The sequence below is a fragment of the Emydura macquarii genome, unplaced genomic scaffold (genome assembly GCF_026122565.2).
Source record: "Emydura macquarii macquarii isolate MOO-44397 ecotype Brisbane River unplaced genomic scaffold, CSIRO-AGI_Emac_v2 contig_960, whole genome shotgun sequence".
In the NCBI taxonomy this organism is placed as follows: domain Eukaryota; kingdom Metazoa; phylum Chordata; order Testudines; family Chelidae; genus Emydura; species Emydura macquarii.
The window spans coordinates 25,418-44,129 of record NW_027131097.1 but is presented as its reverse complement, the minus strand read 5'-3'; the positions used below and the strand labels follow the sequence as shown (position 1 = coordinate 44,129).

Below are 18,712 nucleotides of genomic sequence, written 5' to 3'. Positions count from 1 at the left end.
AGCTAAAGATATCTGAAAATGTCTAAGAATTAGTTCCTTCCACCCATAACTATAGTATCTGATATAAAGCTTTGATATTAAATGTACATATAGCATTGTATATTTTCACACCAAAAACTTTATCAGAATATATAAGTATATTTTCTTCCAATACAAACAAAAACCCGAGAACAGACTAAGTCAGGGCATGGTGGTGGTGGCGGCAACAGAAGTATTACTTTCTGCCAAAATATACCAATTTTCCAAGACTACAAAGATCTAAAACCAATTAACAATGCTTTAGAGCAGGGGTTCTCAAACCTTTTTTTCTGGGACTCCCTTTGAAAATATTTCAGGCTATGAGCACCCACACCCAAAAAAGTGATAAACGCCTCCGTGCCAGGCCACCCATGCCATAGTACCCTTACTTCTGCACTGCTGCTGGAACTGCCCTCAGAGCACGTGGCCAGCAGCCACTGTTCTCCGGCCACCCATATCTGAAGGGCTCTGGCTGTCAGCCATGCACAGGGCTGACAGGCGCAGTCACAACATGTGTGGAAACTGCTGGCTTGCAACCCCCTCCCTCCCCCCATAATAATCTCGTGACCCCTTGAGGGGTCCCAACCCCCAGTTTGAGAACCTCTGCTTTAGAGAGTGTGTGAGTATATGTGTGTGTGGTGTTTCTTTAAATCTGTAACAGGAAGCCAGGCCACAGAGAACCTGAGGAAGTTCCAGGCGAACACCTACAGTGAAGCAGAAAAAGACAGTAGCTGTGGGGATAATATTGTTTTCTTTCTCCTTTTTTGATGTGAAAAGAAAGTAATTCTTTCTGTGATTCTCTAGCTCTGTCATATGACATGGATCAAAAGCTGACTCATTGACTATTCAATCAAAGCCTACCTTCATGGAAAGGTGTTTCTCTTTAGTGTGGTGTATTTTCTTGCCTTGTTTCAGTTTTCAGCTCCTAGCTGTTTCAGTGCTAAAGCTAGCTTAAAAAACAATCACAATGCACTTTTAAATATTGGGATGTAAAATATTGGCAATGTTTGCCTGAGAATCCTGTCTTTTAACAGGACTTGATCCTACTGAAAGATTTTAAGTATTGACTCACTGTTGCAGGTGTCTCACAAATAATAATACTGTTCTCTCCATCACCATGTATTTTTTACAAGTGACCTCACCCCTCCAATATTGCTCCAAATTGCAGCAATATTGCTTTATCCCCAGCCCCTTTTTGTCCAGTGACGTGGTCATGTGGATCCAGAAGTCCCCCCAACTCTTTCCTACCCTGCTAAGCCCTCTGGTATCACTTATTGGCTGGTGTGCATTTATAGCACCATTCAGACATTTTGAAAGATGCTATCTTTTTCTTTTATTTAATTAAACCTTACAAAAATAATTATAAATATATTTTATGCAGAGGAAAATAGTCTTATGCATTTAGCACACATGCTAAACAAAATTAAACTGTACAGAGCTGGCTAGTATACTTCTAAGTATGTTAAATAAATGCAAAAAGGCAGAATGCTGGAATTAAATAAATGCAGGAAGCACAAAGTATTAGAGTGAGAAAATAATTCATGTACTTCAGTTGCATGTGTGTAGGGGGGGTTATTGTTCCACATACTTTGAGAAATATTTTTATTACAGTTGATGTCAACAGAACTTATGGATGTTCAGCATCCGTGAGAACCAGGCCCTTATTCATCAGCCCCAAAACATATGATTTTTGCACAGCCCACTACTTGCATGAATGCCTTATGAAGCATGTAAATGTCTAAATAATCACAGTACTGCAAATACAAAACAATAACCTGGTTGCACTTAGAACGGGTAGTACAAGTTGACTATGCATATTGAAAATACATCTTTCTAAGCTAAATAGATGTTTGTTCAGGGGGACTTGCAATGAACTGCAAATATAGCCAAATCTATATATCTCATAGAGATGCCCCATTCAGGAAACCATGTTCAGGAAAAAATTAAAAAACTATTTTCCATTTTTTTTCCCTAGGACAGAACAGGCTGAGCCAAATAATTCATCTATCTACTTGCTATGTCAAGCACTGAAGGATCCAAACTGTAGATTAAAGAAATTGAAGTAAGAAACTTACCCCTTTTTTAAATCATCTTTACTTGTATTTTCCCAGAAATTGAGTAACAGGTAGATGCTGATTGGTTAGTGAGTGGGCCTACCAGGAAGACCACTTGTTAGAACAGCCATAACGTAGGTTCTATCTTTGCTCCATTCTTTTTCAGGTTAGAGAAGTGCAGTCTCACAGTTGCTTGTTGTAGAGATCTCTCCTCTGCTCTCAGCATTAATCAGACCCTGAGAGAGCTGGACCTGAGTTATAATGACCAGGGAAGCGCAGGAGTGGAAGACCTGTGTAAGGGACTAAAACATCCAAACTGTGCACTGCAAACTCTCAGGTAAGTACCCACAAGTGTGTGCATATCCCACCAGGGGGTGCAGCCATCTTCCTTATGGGGAAGTTGAAAGCCAAGTTTGTCTCTAGCACTTAACGGCAGTAGTTCACATTGTGTGTACATCCTGGAAGGTTTGAAAAATCCACTGGCAATCGCAGGCACCTTGGAAGGTAGTGCTCCCTCAGCACACCACAGTTGAAAGCTTTCTGGTCACAGTGGGGAAACTTGGAGATTAAAGATGTAATAATGTGTGGGAGATGGGGAAAAGTCAATAGGTGATGGGTACAGGTAATAGCTGGTTGTACCAAATCCATTGAAAATTGAGCTGCTGAGGTTATGTCATAATTTTATAACTGCTGGGGATTTGAGGGTTCTAAAAATCTTAGCAGAGCTGAGAGACTTTCTCTTGGGTAAAATGCAGGGAGGATGTAGACAATTGGTGCAGGAAATGTGATGCTTCTATTGGACAGAAAGGCCCCAGCAGACATGGAGAGCCCCAGTGCTACCGTAACTTGTACATGTGCCTATGTAGTGCATTGCTGTGGATGCCCTGGGGCCTTTGTGCCTGAGACAGACTGGCAATCAAGATTTGCTGGTAGCTATTTTGTGAATTAGTCCATGTCCTGAAGCTGCCCCTAATAAGAAATCAAGAGGTTGTGACACTAGCTGGGGTGCTAGTGAATGAATTCTTCACTGAAATTGGGGCCCTGGGTGAATTGCACATCGATCAAGGGAGACATTTTGAATCCAAAGTATTTCCGCAAATTTGTGGGATCCAAAGGATCCACAAAACTCACCCCATTCCAGCCCACCTACGCTCTAATGGGATTGTAGAAAGGCTCAGTAGGATTCTGGAGTTCAGTTGGCTACCTTGTAGAACAGCCCCAAAAGGACTGAGACCAGCAAATCCTATTCTTTTTGGTGGCTTATGGAACAGCTGTCAATGAGAGTATTAAATGTACCTCAGCGCTTCTTGTGGATGAAAATGGGTTGCAGATCCCAGCAAACCTCTTGTATGGAGTTCCTGAAAAGGAGCAATAGGACTTTCGCTATGTAGAAACCCTACAGTCCTAAACTGGAAAGCTCACTCTTTTGCTGGAGAGAATTTGATTATCCTCAGTGCGAGAGGATACTGTGACATCTTCTGGAAGGAGGGTCCCAGCTACAGAATCGTTTCTCTCTGCTCCAGCTTGATGTTCTCCTTCCCTGAGACTTTCGTGCTCCTCAACAGCACAGAGGCTGTCAGACTGGGAGTGGGACCTAAACTATATCCATGAAAGTCCCATCTATGTACCTCTCTGCCTCACTTAGCCCCGCCAGTTCAGCCACTCTGGTCTCATGAGCCTGTACTCCCTCTCTGAGGGCCATGAATGGCCACAAGGCAGGTAATCATACATGCTGCATTCCGTGAAATAAAGTGGATAGCCCCCACTCTGCTGCTGGACCACTGCCTGCATTGGTTTTATTCTTGCAAGTGATTTTTGTCTGTTTTTTAGTTTGTTTTCTGAGGGGCATTTATTGACTTAATTTAGAGTATGTATGCAAGGTGTATCTGGCTCTCGCGCTCCCTCACAAACCTCCCCTGTTTGGCTGCTCCTGTTCTCTAGCATCTCTGGTCACTTAGAAGCTGGCTTTTTAAAACCCTGTTCTCCCTGAGGTAGCCCCGCCCCTCATCAAGGGATCCCTAAAAGTATTAGGGATCAAAGGATAGTCGCCTGGAGCCTTTTAGGAAGCTCTCAGGCTCACCTAGCAGGCTTCTAGACTCAGCGCACAGCTCCCAAAACAGACCACACCATATACTTCAATCACACAGGCACCATCACTAAACTCTAACCTTACAGAATAATCATAATAAAAATCTTTCTAGATGCTTCTTGACCTTAGTGAGCGAAACACAATGAATGGGGCAGAAATAAATAATTTTCTTCTGTTTATCTTTGGCTTTTGCAGGTTGGAGAGTTGTGGTCTCACAACTGCTTGTTGTGGCTCTCTCTTCCACGTGCTCCATACCAGCCAGACCCTCTCAGAATTGGAGCTGAAGTGGAATAGACTGGGAGATTCAGGAGTGAAACTGCTGTGTGAAGGGCTAAAATCTCAAAATAGCAGATTGCAAAAAATAGTGTAAGTAACAGCTGGTTTTCTTTAGTTTGAGTCTGCTATAACAAGTTATTTGGGAAGATTGTGGAATACTTGTCACAGGAGGTTTTTAGGAGCAGGTAACACAAACACTTGTCAGGGGTGGTCTAGGTTGACTTAATCCTGCCTCAGCACAGTGGGATCGACTAGATGACCTCTTGAGGTCCCTTCCAGCCCTAACTTTCTGTGGCTCTATAAGTGTCATACTGGTGTTGTGCTTAACTTTTTCATATTTGTGTGACAAGAGCACTTGGAGGTGCTCAGTAGAGCCCCACTGCACTGGGCACTGTCTGAACACCAAGAAAGATGCTGAAAAGTAGATGCTTTTAGGACATGGCTCCGAGAGAGATGATCTCTCTCCCTGTGTAATACCACTACAGTTGCAGTCAGTGGAGGCATTTCAACTAAGTTGGTTTAAAAGGAAGGGATCTAGTGTCTTTTATGAAGAGCCCTTTATTCTTGAACATGCTCTCCTGCCCGCTTAGGTCTGACAATTCAGGTTTAGTGATTTTCCAGAGCATGCCGTAAGACTCTCTTTTCTTAGGCTTTCCCTCATTAGTATTAATAGTACCATAGCACTTAGGAGCCCTAGTTTTGTACCAAAACCAACTGCATTGTGCTAGGTGCTGTACAAACACTGAGGGGATAGGGGACTTTAGGATAGTTAATTAGGAAGTTATTGTTTTCTGATGGGTGGATTACATGGATGATTTATGCAGAGAAATGAGTGAATTGGAGGATGAATAAGTCTTCTATATATATATATATACTGTGCCTATGTACTTGGAGCAGCTAGCCCGTGCCATCGCTGACTGTGCTACCACAGTTACATTAATTTTAGTGTGCTAGCTCGACCTAGCATGGGTACATCTGCACAAGCTGGGAATCACACCCCCAGCCCCATAGCATAGACTTAGTCTAAGAATTTTCAAATGTCCCAGTACCACAGCACTGTCATGTCATTGCCTGTGAAAAGTACTTCTCCAGATGCTCAGAGATGTTGACAGGACAGATGGAGTTAGTTATTTTCCATCTTTCTCTGTCTCCTGCAGATTGTGGGGTTGCGAACTTACAGATGATTGCTGTGGGGAGCTCTCCTCTGTTCTCAGTACCAGAAGGACCCTGGTGGAGGTTAACCTGAATTTAAATGAACTGGGCGATTCTGGTGTGAGGCGGCTGTGTACGGGACTGAAACATCCTGACTGCAAACTGCAGAAACTGTGGTAAGAATTTTCACATGTCCTTTATGTGAAGAAATTGACAGGTTGTGTGGCTGGTGTGTGTTGCCAGGTACCTTATATGAAGGACACCCTTTAGGTGTGGGTATGTGTAGCTAAGAGTCATCTGTCAATAATCTGTCACTTGTGCTTGGAAGATGCATGGCTGCATCTGCTTTCCTACCCTTTTACCTATTGGATGGGCCAGTGAGCTTCGGATTTTCTTCCTCAATGCAAACTCACCATCCTGTAGCCTCTTTAGGAAGGAGAGCTACAGATCACTGGCGCCTCATTGAGCAGGGTGGAAGGAGATGCAGCAGCTCCCTTCCCCTTCTGAGGTGATCAGTTGCTTGATGGTTCCACTTCTCTCCTTCCCCACTGACTTGCAGGGAGTCTGCCTTGTCCCATTCAGAGTGGGAAGGGTGGGGGAAGAGAATGAGTAAATCACTCATAAGGGCATGAGGAGGGAGACCATATCTGACTGAAAGATGTTTGCTTTGGAGCAGTGATGCCCTGACACATTCAGTTAGCCTGTGGAATGGTCTCCTAACAACGAGAGTTCTGTAGCACTTTAAAGACTAACAAATTTAATTTCTGCAGGCATAAGCTTTCATGGGCTGCAACCCACTTCGTCAGATGCAAGAAATAGAAATCAGATAGTGGGTATATATACATGGAAGGATAAGGAACAACAAATCTACACACACACACACACCCCTGAACCCTGACCAGGGTTATTCTATCTGCTACCCAAGATCCACAAACCTTGGAATCCTGGATGCCCCATCATCTCAGGCATTGGCACTCTCACAGCAGGACGGTCAGGCTATGTGGACTCTCTCCTCAGGCCCTATGCCACCATCACTCCTAGCTATCTTCGTGATACCACTGACTTCCTGAGAAAATTACAATCCATCGGTGATCTCCCAGAAAACACCATCCTAGCCACTATGGATGTAGCAGTTCTCTACACCAACATTCCACACAAAGATGGACTACAAGCCATCAGGAACATTTTCCCTGATGATGATGATATGGCACACCTGGTAGCTGAACTTTGTGACTTTGTCCTGACTGACAACTACTTCAGATTTGGAGCCAATCTATACCTTCAAGTCAGTGGCACAGCTATGGGCACACACATGGCCCCACAGTATGCCAACATTTTTATGGCTGACCTAGAACACTGCTTCCTCAAAACTCATCCCCAAGCACCTCTTCTTTACCTACGCTACATTGATGACATTTTCATCATCTGGACCCATGGGAAAGAGTCCCTCGAAGAATTCCACCAGGATTTCAATAATTTCCACCCCACCATCAACCTCAGCCTGGACCACTCCACACAAGAAATCCACTTCCTGGACACTACAAAACAAATAAAGGATGGTCACATTAATAACACCCTATACCGAAAACCAACTGATCGCAATACATATCTTCATGCCTACAGTTTCCACCCTGGACACATTACACGATCCATTGTCTACAGCCAAGCCCTAAGATACAACCGGATTTGCTCCAATCCCTCCGACAGAGACAAACACCTACAGGATCTCCATAAAACATTCTTAAAACTACAATACCCATCTGGAGAGATGAAGAAACAAATTGACAGAGCCAGGCGGGTACCCAGAATTCACCTACTACAGGACAGACCCAACAAAGAAAACAAAGAACACCACTGGTCATCACCTACTGTCCCCAGATAAAATCTCTCCAACACATCATTAAAGATCTATAACCTATCCTAGCGGATGATCCCTCACTTGCTCAAGCCATGGGAAGCAGATCTATCCTTGCTTACAGACAGCCCCCCAACCTGAAGGAAATACTCACCAACAACCGTACAACATACAACAAGAACACTAACCCAGGAACCTCTCCCTGCAACAAACCCTGTTGCCAGCTCTGCCCGCACATTGACTCTGGTGACACCATCACAGGTCCTAACCACATCAGCCACACCATAAGGAGCTCATTCACCTGCATATCTACTAATGTAATATATGCCAACATGTGCCAGCAATGCCCCTCTGCCATGTACATTGGCCAAACCAGACTGTCACTATGCAAAAGAATAAATAGACACAAATCAGACATAAAAAATGGTAACATCCATAAACCAGTCAGAGAGCACTTCAATCTCCCAGGACACTCTGTAGGTGACTTGAAAGTTGCCATACTTCTACAAAAAAATTTCAAAAACAGATTTCAGCGAGAAACTGCAGAGCTGGAACTCATATGCAAACAACACAATCAAACTGGGTCTGAATAGGGACTTGGAATGGTTCTCTCATTACAAGAAGTAATTGTCACTGTTCACACATTCTCACCATCTAATGAATGGTTGTGAATAAGCCTCATCTACTCTAACTGAATGGACTTTGCTAACACATCCCCTCCCCATTGTTGTTCCTTGCCCTTGGATGTGTATATATATATATATATACTCTCTATCTGATTTCTGTTTCTTGCATCTGACGAAGTGGGTTGCAGCCCACGAAAGCTTATGCCTGCAGAAATTAAATTTGTTAGTCTTTAAAGTGCTACAGGACTCTCGTTGTTTTTGCTGTATACAGACTAGCATGGCTACCCCTCTGAAAGTCTCCTAACAGTTATGTTAGTAGCTCTGTCACTTTGACATTTGAAAGTTGTCCAGGTTGCTCACTGGAAAGTATATTTTAGGGAAAAATCCCTCATTAACAGGGGGTAACCAGGTAGCTAATGGGGGCTGTTGAATTATGAGTCTTGGGGGCAAAGCCCTTAGGCTCTGAATCTAATATGTTGGGGAGAGGAGGATCTCTGGAGGAAGATCATTCCACCTCGCACACAAAACTTTGATGGGAAACAGTCACAACAAGAGGCAGCCTCTGCCATTTGCTGGGAGAGAGCACCTATACCCAACTCGTTTGAAGTACATGGGAGAAATCTGTTTTAATTTTATCTGTGTGAGAGTTTGGTTATTGTATTGCTTGCTAAATGGTAACTAAGACAATGATTGGAGATGTCCCCAATTGCTGATACTCAAATGGAGGATAGAGGTGTTAATTCCTTTGAAGTTCACCTCCACCAGTTTGGGGATCTGAACTGGGTGAGTGAGGTCCTAGCTTGTAGCCTCCATGGGATCCAGGTGGGAAGACTTAAATTAAGAGCTTGAAAGTGTATAAAAATGAGTCTCTGAGATAGAGGATGCGCAAGGTCTGTAAGGTCCCCAGGAGAACAGCGAGTGCAAGGCCTACATCAGTCAACAGGATGTATGGGCGGAGGAGTAATCAAGGCTATGTCAGGCCTACTACAGTCATGAGGGAGATGCCAAGCTTAGGGAAGAGGTGTATAGGGTTTTATAGTTTTAACTCTTTTCCTCCCAGTTTATGTTCCCATGGATGGATAAATAATACTTAGTTTCAAACAAACTGTTCAGAGTCACTACATTTTAATAATGATCACAGCTCCCGAAAGGAAATCTATAACAGGGGCCAAAATCCAGTTAGATCTGCTTGGGAAACATGGTTGGTGAACAGACGTGCTGTGGACTGGTGACCCACTCTAGAAGTGGGATGAATGATGGGATTCCACCCCTGAGAGAAGTTAAAGGCATGGCCTTGTAACTTGGAAAGGATGCTCGGCGGAGTGTGAGTGAGAGCTCACAGATACAGCTCACTCTGGAACCATTACACCCTCCATTGCCAGCACAGGCAGGATGAAATGCGTCTGCCAAGAATTGGAAGAAAAGGTGAGAATTCATTAAACAAACAATATGGATTATTATTTTAAGGCAAGTATTTTTCTTACCTTAAGTCTAAAATTCTTCTGCTGTCATGGGATTGTCAATACTTTGAAAGCAAGGTCTGATGCTTTGTGTGGCTCTTTGCTATTGTTGAGCAAAAGAAATTCTTCCCCAGAGAATCCGGCCACACAGATAATACTAAGCAATTTATTTAGCAATGTGTTGGGGGGAGCTCAACAAGCAGCTTCAAAGTACAATTGTTACAGCAGTTTCTTAAATACATTTCACTCATCAAGATCGACTAAACTGGTTTAAACTAATCACCAAAAACAGTTCTCTGCATCTTGGGGAAAACAACTCCATATATGATGGGGAGGGGAGGGTGAGAGGGAAGTGGACTCAACAGATAAGGAAGATTCGTCATGAGGGGCATGAACATGTATACGTGACGGAGGGCAGGGGCACAGTGAGGAGTATGTGATAACATGCAGGAACAGTACAAAAGATATCTTGTTAGTGCTTATATGTGTACTCTCTGTGCTTGCAGTCCTTGGGTATGTTCTGCATAGAAGCCTTAGCCCAACACTATGAAAGACTAAGATTCTTTTAAATGGGCTTCTTAGATTAGGCTGCTGCTCCTTTTGATGCTGATGTAGCTAACAAACCATTACGTGCATACAGATGCTATGGTTATTGGCAGGAATTGAACCTGGAATTTTCAGCACCAAATGTACAGCCTTTGTCACGTGAGCTGATGGAAAGGGTAGTTTGGAGTAAGGAGCAAGCTGTTATAGTTGCTGGCGCTAGCCACTAAAGCGGAGACATAATCATGATCTATGTATTACGTGCTCCTCCTAAGTGCCAAGACTTATCTGATGGCATCTTCAGGAAGTAAGATTAGTACTTCACTGTGGAAAGCTCCTCTTCTTCTACCGTTAACATCTGCCTTGGGTGCGCCACAGAACTACCCTAATACTTCTCTTCCCACTGCGCCAGCTTGGTGACTGACTTTTCTTGACATGGAATGACATCTCCCAGAGGAAATGAGTGGGGTGGAGGGTAGGAGGCGAATGGGAGGAACCATGGAGAAGGCAATCAACCCATCCTAAATTTTGGCTGTCTATGGAAAGGGTTAGGGTCAGTGGTTCTTAGATAGGAAGTCAAACGCCAAACTTTTTTCTTAACTGGCCAATGGCAGAACTTTGAGATTTGGACATCTGGATCATTCATAATGCTGATTGGTCAAGAGTGAAGGATCAGTGATGTGGCTTAAGCGGGCAGACACAACCAAACCTGGCTTCTTCTTAGTCTCAATGCTGATTGGTTAGGGAGATGGGCTAGCAGGCAGTTTTACATCTTAAAACAGATGTGATGAATGCCCCCTCTGCACTGCTGTGACCATGTCCTCTCTGTGCTTCTCTCTCTCCTGCAGGTTAGATAAGTGTGGTCTCACAGCTAAGTGTTGTGGGGTGCTTTCCTCTGTTATCAGCACCAGCCAGACCTTGACAGAACTGAGCCTGAACTTAAATAAACTGGGCGATTCAGGAGTGAAGCAGTTGTGTGAAGGACTGAAACATCCAGATTGTAAACTACAGATGCTGGGGTAAGTGTTTGCAGGCTTTGCTATATGTGAAGAGTTTGGCAGGTCATGTGCAATGCCATCTCCCTTCACGTACACAGTGACACTGAAAGCTGAGAATGTCTCCAGCACTTGACAAATCACTGGCCCACAACATAGGTGCACCCTGTAAGACGTTACTCTGTTTGGAAATCATGCGTTTTAAAAAGATGGTCCTGAATTGAAGAATTGGATCTGAAACTCCTTGATCCTGGCTTTAAATATTATTCTCATGCACTCTTAGAATTTTTTTTGTCACCCAAACTGTTCACCCTGTATAACCCCTGAACTCCATCACTGCCCCAGTCGTCTACCTCTGTGCTATAGCAAGGAGTTCTCTGTGTCACTCGGCTCTGAGCTTGTGATGGGAGGGGAGAAATTGTTAATTTGGTTCATTGGCAATCCTCCCTTCTCTACTGAACTGCTCGTTCCCCTTTCCCTCCCCTCATACACACGCCCCAGCAGTTCATACCTGTCCCTTAGGGTTAGTGGTGCAGTTGGAATCCTGCACTCCAGGTGCAAATGAAGTACGTGACCTAAAAACATTAAAGGTCTGGTCCCCACCCTATCAGAGATCACTGTGGACCAATGGACACCTCTCAGGTCACTGAGTCAATGGGCTGAAGTCTGTATCTCACTGTGTGCAGTCATTATCAGGGTCAAGTGATCAGTTTTCGTGCAAAGAGCAAAGGAGGAGTGTCCAGTGTGCACAGGAACACGGGTAGGACCTGTGGCGCGTGTGGCTAGATTGCGACTGAAGGAGAGTCACCGTATCTCTCCAAGCCTGCTGGGCCTTCAACCCCTCTTCCCCACCCTCCAATCACTCTGTCTGGTGATGGCATTCTCGACAAACTCATACACAAAATAACTGAAAGCTAGAGAAAGTAATTTTAGATTTGTCGCCAATAACAAACAAAGAGGTATCTCCAACCATCAGAACATATTAGGGCTATAGAGATGGGTGTTGAGCAGAGTAAGACCAGAGCATGAGATGTTATGTTCTAGCCAGGAGTGGAGCCTGGATTCTGCCTAATGTTTGTATTGCTCTAGTGGCACAAAGCTTCCCTGAAGCTGTCATAGCTGGACACGTCATGCTTATGGGAGCTCTTTGGTAACGTGCTGCATTCAGGTGAAAAGGTCGTGGTCTACGGCTCCCTTAGGCTCCAATTATCCCTGACTGCTTGAACAGGCCTTTTGGGACTGTGGTGCATTACCTGTCCCAGCGTCTGCAATAATTATCCTCCCACTGATGTTCGCTCCTGGAGGTTGCTGAGTAAACCTCCCCAACCAGCAAGCATACAATCCCTGGCTCACAGAAATACAGGCAACATTTATTACATTGATTCAATAGTCTGAGAGAGACACATACAACTCTTCCTGGCCCTCAGAACTCTGTATCTGGAGACCTTTTTGAAAAAATATCCCTTCACTCCTTCAAGGGGCCTGCACGGAAAGCTGGATCCTCAAGCATGGCAAGACTGTCAATTTCTGACCACTGGAGCAGGTTGCTAGAGAGAGCAATAGAGGTTTCCTAAGGGCTAAGATTTTTGCTCTGCAACATTCCCAATCTCTGAGCAGGGCCCAAGCATAATTTTTTTAGGCCCAGTACAAACTTGTAACACGAACCCCCTCCCACACACATACCCATGGGGGTTACAGCCTGGGCCGGGCCCCCAAGGGCCTCCCGGCCCTGGTAAAGTGTACCCTTCCTCTCCCCCCCCCCCCCCCAATGTGGGGGCCCTGTCTGTCAGCCCAGGACGTCTAACTTCTAGCTATTAGAGTGCTTGTGGACCCAAATCTTGCTGGCTTGGGGAGTGATTATCTATGCAGAATATTAGCCCTACTTTTAGCAGGTAATTTAGTCTTTAAGGAAAAATGTATTTATTTTGTGGCTATAGTTATGATCCTTGATAAATGCTCTCTTGCTGTCAGAAAGAAGCACTCAGCAGACTCAGATAGTGTACCTATTGTATACCTAATCAGCAGTTTAAATGTTGGATAACTGATGACCTATGAATTGTATGATATTTTAAAACACTGAAAAATACTATCAATGTAGTTTTTTGTATTTAATAATAAATAAATAGCACTTAAGGTCCAATATCACACTTATGAGGTTGGAAAGTATTATTACCCCCATTTTAGAGAGAGAGAAATTGAGCCTTATATGTATGAATTGATTCTCCCCCACCTAAGGTGTCGTGTTACTACATACTGTGCTCCAGACCTATGCTTCATTTTATGTAGCAATTTAATACGGTGCTTGCAATCTTTACATCATCCTACCAGAGCAATGTGATTTAATCTACACTCCCAGAATGAATAAACTCTTTCTAGACTCCCATTGACTTCAGTGAGATAAAAACAGTGAACAGGAAAGAAATGAGAAGTAACTTTCCTCTTAATATTTTTGGTTCCTGCAGTTTGTTTAGATGTGATCTCACAGCTGATTGTTGTGGGGATCTCTCTTCTGCTCTTGGTCAGAATCAGATCTTGACAGAGCTGGACTTGAAGTGGAATCGCCAACTGGGAGATTCAGGAGTGAAGGTGCTTTGTGAAAGACTGAAACATCCAAACTGCAGACTTAAGAAAATAAGGTCAGTAACAGCTGTGTTTGTTAAAGTTATACCATCATAATTTTAGTTATTTCTGATAGTGCATGCATTGTAGTACTGTAATCTATCAACCCTGGACTAGCACCATTACCGTTCATGGGGAAGGGGAGAGAGAACCAGTGCAGTGCTGTTTGGCCATATTTTGCCAGATTAAAAAAAAAATGGCTGGAGCACCAGTGGTGAAAGTCTTATGCAGTGTGACGCTTTTTGGGGAGGTGGTTTTATTGAATTGACTTCCGGATCGATTGAGTGGGTCTTCACTGCCTCTCAATCGATCCAGATAAATCGATCTGACGGCGGCAATTTTGCTGCAATCAGTGAAGACATCCTCTTAGAGAGGGCAAGCTGCCTATTGCTTTGGAGAAAGCATTAGAGCAGCCTTTGCTGAAGAAGTCGTATGGGAAGGGATCCACTGAGAGGACTTTTATTGTTTACTATAATGTGGCCTTCTGCTGGAGCCCTGTGATTTATCTCTTTATCCAGGAATAAGACTCTGTCTAGACACCGATTGATGTCAATGGGAGGAAGAAATAAGGAGTAATTTCCCTCTCAATATTTTTGCCTCTTGTAGATTTTCTTGGTGCAATCTTACAGCTGATTGTTGTGGCGATCTCTCCACTGTTCTCAGTACAAATCAGACCCTGACAGAGCTAGACCTTGGGGAGAACAACCTGGGATATTCAGGTGTGAAGCTGCTCTGTGAAAAACTGAAAGACCAAAATTGCAAGCTCAGGAAAATAAGGTAACATCTGGCTTCCTTTTAGTATGTCTTAAAATTATCATGTTTCTAACTTTCGCTACTAGGATTGTAGTATTACAATGTACGCATTACCAACTCTTGACCAGCACCACTACACTTCATGGGGAAGAGAAGAGATGCACATTGCTGTGTTGATCAAACAAGTAGACAAAAAGTGGGATCATACACTTTTAGTACATGAAGTTCTAACATCAAAACATGCTCTGTTTATTTTTACTCTGAAAGGTAGAGACTGAACAAGAGTCTTGGATCCTTTTATCATTTAAAAAAACCTCTTCCCTCATTCCTCTCTTTTATCATCATAATGATAATTTAATCCTGGGAGAAAGATGGAAGGGAAAAAGAAAGACGCACAGAAAAAAAACACATCAGGATTGTCTGTCAAGCAGACCAGTTTCTTCATTCTTCAGCGCAAGCCTGCCCATCTCTCTAGGCAGCAGCCCTCACAGATTTTAGCACCACTGGCAAGTGACGTTAAGACAGACATGGGGAACAGAGCGAGCTTGGTTCAACATAAATGCCAGGCAGTTTTAAATTCTTGTAATGTTCCTTGGTTCGCAATATTTCAGATTACTAGTTTAGTACCATGTAAATCCAGCATGTCACTCAGTTAAAAGTTCTAAATCTACAAGTACAAGAGGATGTTATGAAACAAAATGACGAAGGATGGACTCCGAAATGGAGGTAAGTTCTATGGAGACTTTGGGCCAGTACTATTACTGATACATTTACAAAACCACCCCCCAAGGCAAAAATGGAATATTAAAGCTGAAAAGCTAAGCTCTCAAAGCTTAGGAAATGCCCAAATTGAAGTTGCTTGTGCAACGTTAATTCAGGCCCATTCTGCGCAGGCATTGTGATACAGCCTTTAATTATGTGATTACAAATTATTTTTATATTTTACAGGATCTTTGCCTCATTAAGTGCACAGGATAGATGGTGTTACTGAATCGATAGTCATTCAATATTCCTTATTAGCATTCTAATACACATGTTCAAAGTACATAACCTTTTTTTAAGATACGGTTTTCTTTTGAGACTTCTCTGAGCAAAAAAGAACAACCTGTAACATGTGTCCCTCATGTATAAATGTCAGAATTAAGGAGTTTTGGAGTTCATGAAGCCATGTGTGTTAAGTGTGTTGTGAAAGGAGGATAGTAATAGGTAAGAACTGATACATTTTATACTGATATTAGAGAAACAAAAGTGTTTATTTTATTTTTATTCGCTAGCTTTTCAGCACTGGAGGAAAATGTTGTTGTTCAAGCAGAACAGAGCAACCTTAAATAACAGTACACAAAGATTTTCTGGGGGTTTTTTTGTTTGTCAATTTTCCTAGTTTTTAAGTTGACTGTATAAATTGGAAATGAAATATGGAATCCAGATAATATATTGCTTGGTAAAGAATGTTGGCAATGCACTGAACATGGCTGCAGTCTGTGTTCAACAATGGAAAATCTTGACATCTGATTAAATGTAGCCAGTGTGATTCCTATACTAGCCATCCAAACGTGCCATAAAAGGCACAAGGTCACCTATGGAAGGGAGCTATGAAGCTTGGGCAATGGGTTTTATCGACTTTGCAGAAAAAAATAAACAAAAAGTGGCTGATACTTATTCTCGCTAGCCAGAAGTAGTGCATATGACAACAACCTCTTCTGGAAAAACAGCTGAAGTGGTTTGCAATATGTTTGCTACCTATGGGTTACTTGAGGAGCTCATTTCAGAAAATAATCCACAATTTATTTCAGAGGACTTTCAGACATTTCTATGGCAAAATTCTGTGAAACATGCTAGGTCGGTTACCTGTCACACAGCATGAAGTGGATTGGCAGAGTGTTTTGTGCAGTCACAGAAGCAAGTATTAGACAAAAGTGGTAGGAAATGTGCAAAGCAAAGGGGCAAAGATCTCCTGTTCCTCATACAGGTCAGCCCCACAGTCTACCGCTCAGAAGACTCCAGTGGAGTTGTTAAGATGTCAGTTATGTACTAGACCAGACTTACTGAGAGCACTCCATGAAAGACAGCAAACAGGGAAAAACCCACAGCCTGAACCTCCCAGGTTTTTCTGACTGGGGCAGACGATGTTGGTACAAAATTACAGAGGAGGGATGAAGTGGTGGAAAGGTGTGGTAAAGCAAGTATTGGGACCAGTGACACATCAGGTAGAGGTGAAAGGAGAGATAATAGAGAAGCACACTGACCAACTGTTATTAGGTAGAAGCCCAGCATGGTTACAGGATTCAGCATCTGAAGTTAAAAGAAAATATTACAGGTTTTGTTGGCCAGAGGAAGAGGGAGGAGTTGGTACCAGGAAATGTTAGCAGAGGGGGAGAATGAAAGGAGCTCCTGCTGGGCTTGAGCCAAACAGTATCAAAAGGAACAGGACAAGGGTCAGATGTCACTTTCTCTCCCTGACTAGCACCCCCAGCCTAAGCGAAACTGCAGACCTCTCTTGGGCCCCTTGGCCCCACGCCAAAACAAGGTGGAAGGTCCCGGGGTTCCCCACAGTGGCCCAGGCTCCCTAGGCAGTTCTTACCACAGCCTGGCTCTGGCTTCTGGCTTGACCAGGGTGTGGGGCCTCAGGGGTAAGAGGAGGAACAGGGTCAAGGCCACTGAGAGGGGCAGGGCCTCATGGCAAGGGGGGGCTAAGGCCCACCTCAGCCCCCACACCAGGAAGAGACTGGCCCGACGGGAAGGGGGAGATTATCACCTCCCCCTACTTTGAAGCACAGCCCCTTCTCATGCCACTCTGTGCCTGCCCAAGGCTTGTATTTGGGGGGGCAACGTGGCCCCATGCCTTCCACCTATGCCCATGTTAAAAAGTGGGCAGGTCATGGTCCCTCTTCTCCCCACCCCCAGTTCCGGCATCCCTGCTCTGTAGGGAAGCGTGTGATCTGGGTCTTGAGAGTCAGTCTGCAAAGAGTCAGCATGGGGTGAAATGTGCCTCTGTGCCTTAGGGAGCAGCCTGGCTTCTCTCTCTCCCTCTGAATTGTTAGTTTGACTCTCTGCTTTTTTGAAAATCTTTTTAGTTACTTCTCTGTCTACTTTCAACTGTAACACCAGATTAAGTCATTGTGAGGCAGAAAAAGAGGGAGAACCTGATAGAACTTGGGAGTTCAGTGTTATAGCTGACTCCTCAGCTGGTCTCTGAGGAGTCCCCTCTATAAACCTCTTTCTGTTCCACTCTAATAGTCTCGGGACCTGCTTCAGACTGTGGAAGGTCAGCAGGAGCCATGATGCTGATGTGGTATTGTGTGAGGGCGGAGACTTGAAAAAGTCAGGTGAAGGGCCAGAAGCTCTGCAGAAGTTGCTGGGGCCAGAAGAAGATAGAGCCATTTAATGAGCACTATGTAATGGAGTATTACATACCTTTCAAGGATGAAGGTTCAGAAATTTTGCAGAATTTGTGCAAATAACTTAATGCCCTCACTTGCATAGTTGATGAATATGCATTGCCTTTCTTTCTGAATGAAATAGTGTGTGTGGTATGATGCCCTTCAAAGGGACTGTGGATTCTAGGAGCATTTGAGTTGGGAGATGGATCGCTCCTTTGGTAGCTTATAAAATTAATGCTTTCTTTCTTTTTTCATCCCACAGATTGCGGTGTAGCAATATGAATGAAGAAATGAGGAGAGAGCTGACTGCTGTGGAAACAATGAAACCTCATCTGGCCATACAGCTATAATATTGTTGCCCTTCTTAGCAGTTAACTAATCATCAGGGTGTTAAGGATTATTTCCATTGGGTGGAAAAACTGATAATATGGCAAGTATATGGCAATCTTGTGTGTTTACCAAAAAAAAGTAGAGTTCAACTCTCCCCATTCATTCTATGTGGATCACAGTCTTGTTCCTGTGATTTTTCTAGGGATCTAAAAGTTAGGCAACATGGTGTTCAGTGTCTGTGTCCCTTCATAGCTCCCATCCCTGGCTACTTAAAAATAAAGGAATAAATACAAAATGAAGCCAGTCCGTATGAGCAGAGTAGCCAGTGTAGTGGGGCAGGACTCACAGGGAGCCTGATGCCGAGAAAAACTGATCACATGCAATTCCAGTTAAAATCAAGATTAATGCCATCTTGGGGGCTTGACTGTTTCTCACTTACTGGCGTTAAGTGAGTTCGGGATAAATTTTTAAATAAGCTCAGCTCCCTGCAGCTCCTGTTAAGAATAACAGGAGCAGCTAGATACTAAATACCTTGGAAAATCTGGTCAGGTAGGTGTGTAAA

General features: G+C 43.6%; 1 protein-coding gene across 1 annotated transcript in view; it reads left to right on the top strand.

The window, feature by feature from the left end:
• LOC137150006 (NACHT, LRR and PYD domains-containing protein 12-like) overlaps window positions 1–18,206 on the top strand; it is a 32,713-nt gene extending 14,507 nt beyond the window's left edge. The window contains exons 4-11 of the mRNA XM_067543647.1: window positions 1,994–2,080; window positions 2,239–2,409; window positions 4,357–4,527; window positions 5,595–5,765; window positions 10,922–11,092; window positions 13,531–13,704; window positions 14,294–14,464; window positions 18,083–18,206. Of these exons, the coding sequence (XP_067399748.1) occupies window positions 1,994–2,080; window positions 2,239–2,409; window positions 4,357–4,527; window positions 5,595–5,765; window positions 10,922–11,092; window positions 13,531–13,704; window positions 14,294–14,464; window positions 18,083–18,170 (1,204 nt within the window). The 3' untranslated portion in view covers window positions 18,171–18,206. The remainder of the gene's footprint in view (window positions 1–1,993; window positions 2,081–2,238; window positions 2,410–4,356; window positions 4,528–5,594; window positions 5,766–10,921; window positions 11,093–13,530; window positions 13,705–14,293; window positions 14,465–18,082) is intronic.
• Window positions 18,207–18,712: the final 506 nt, after the last annotated feature.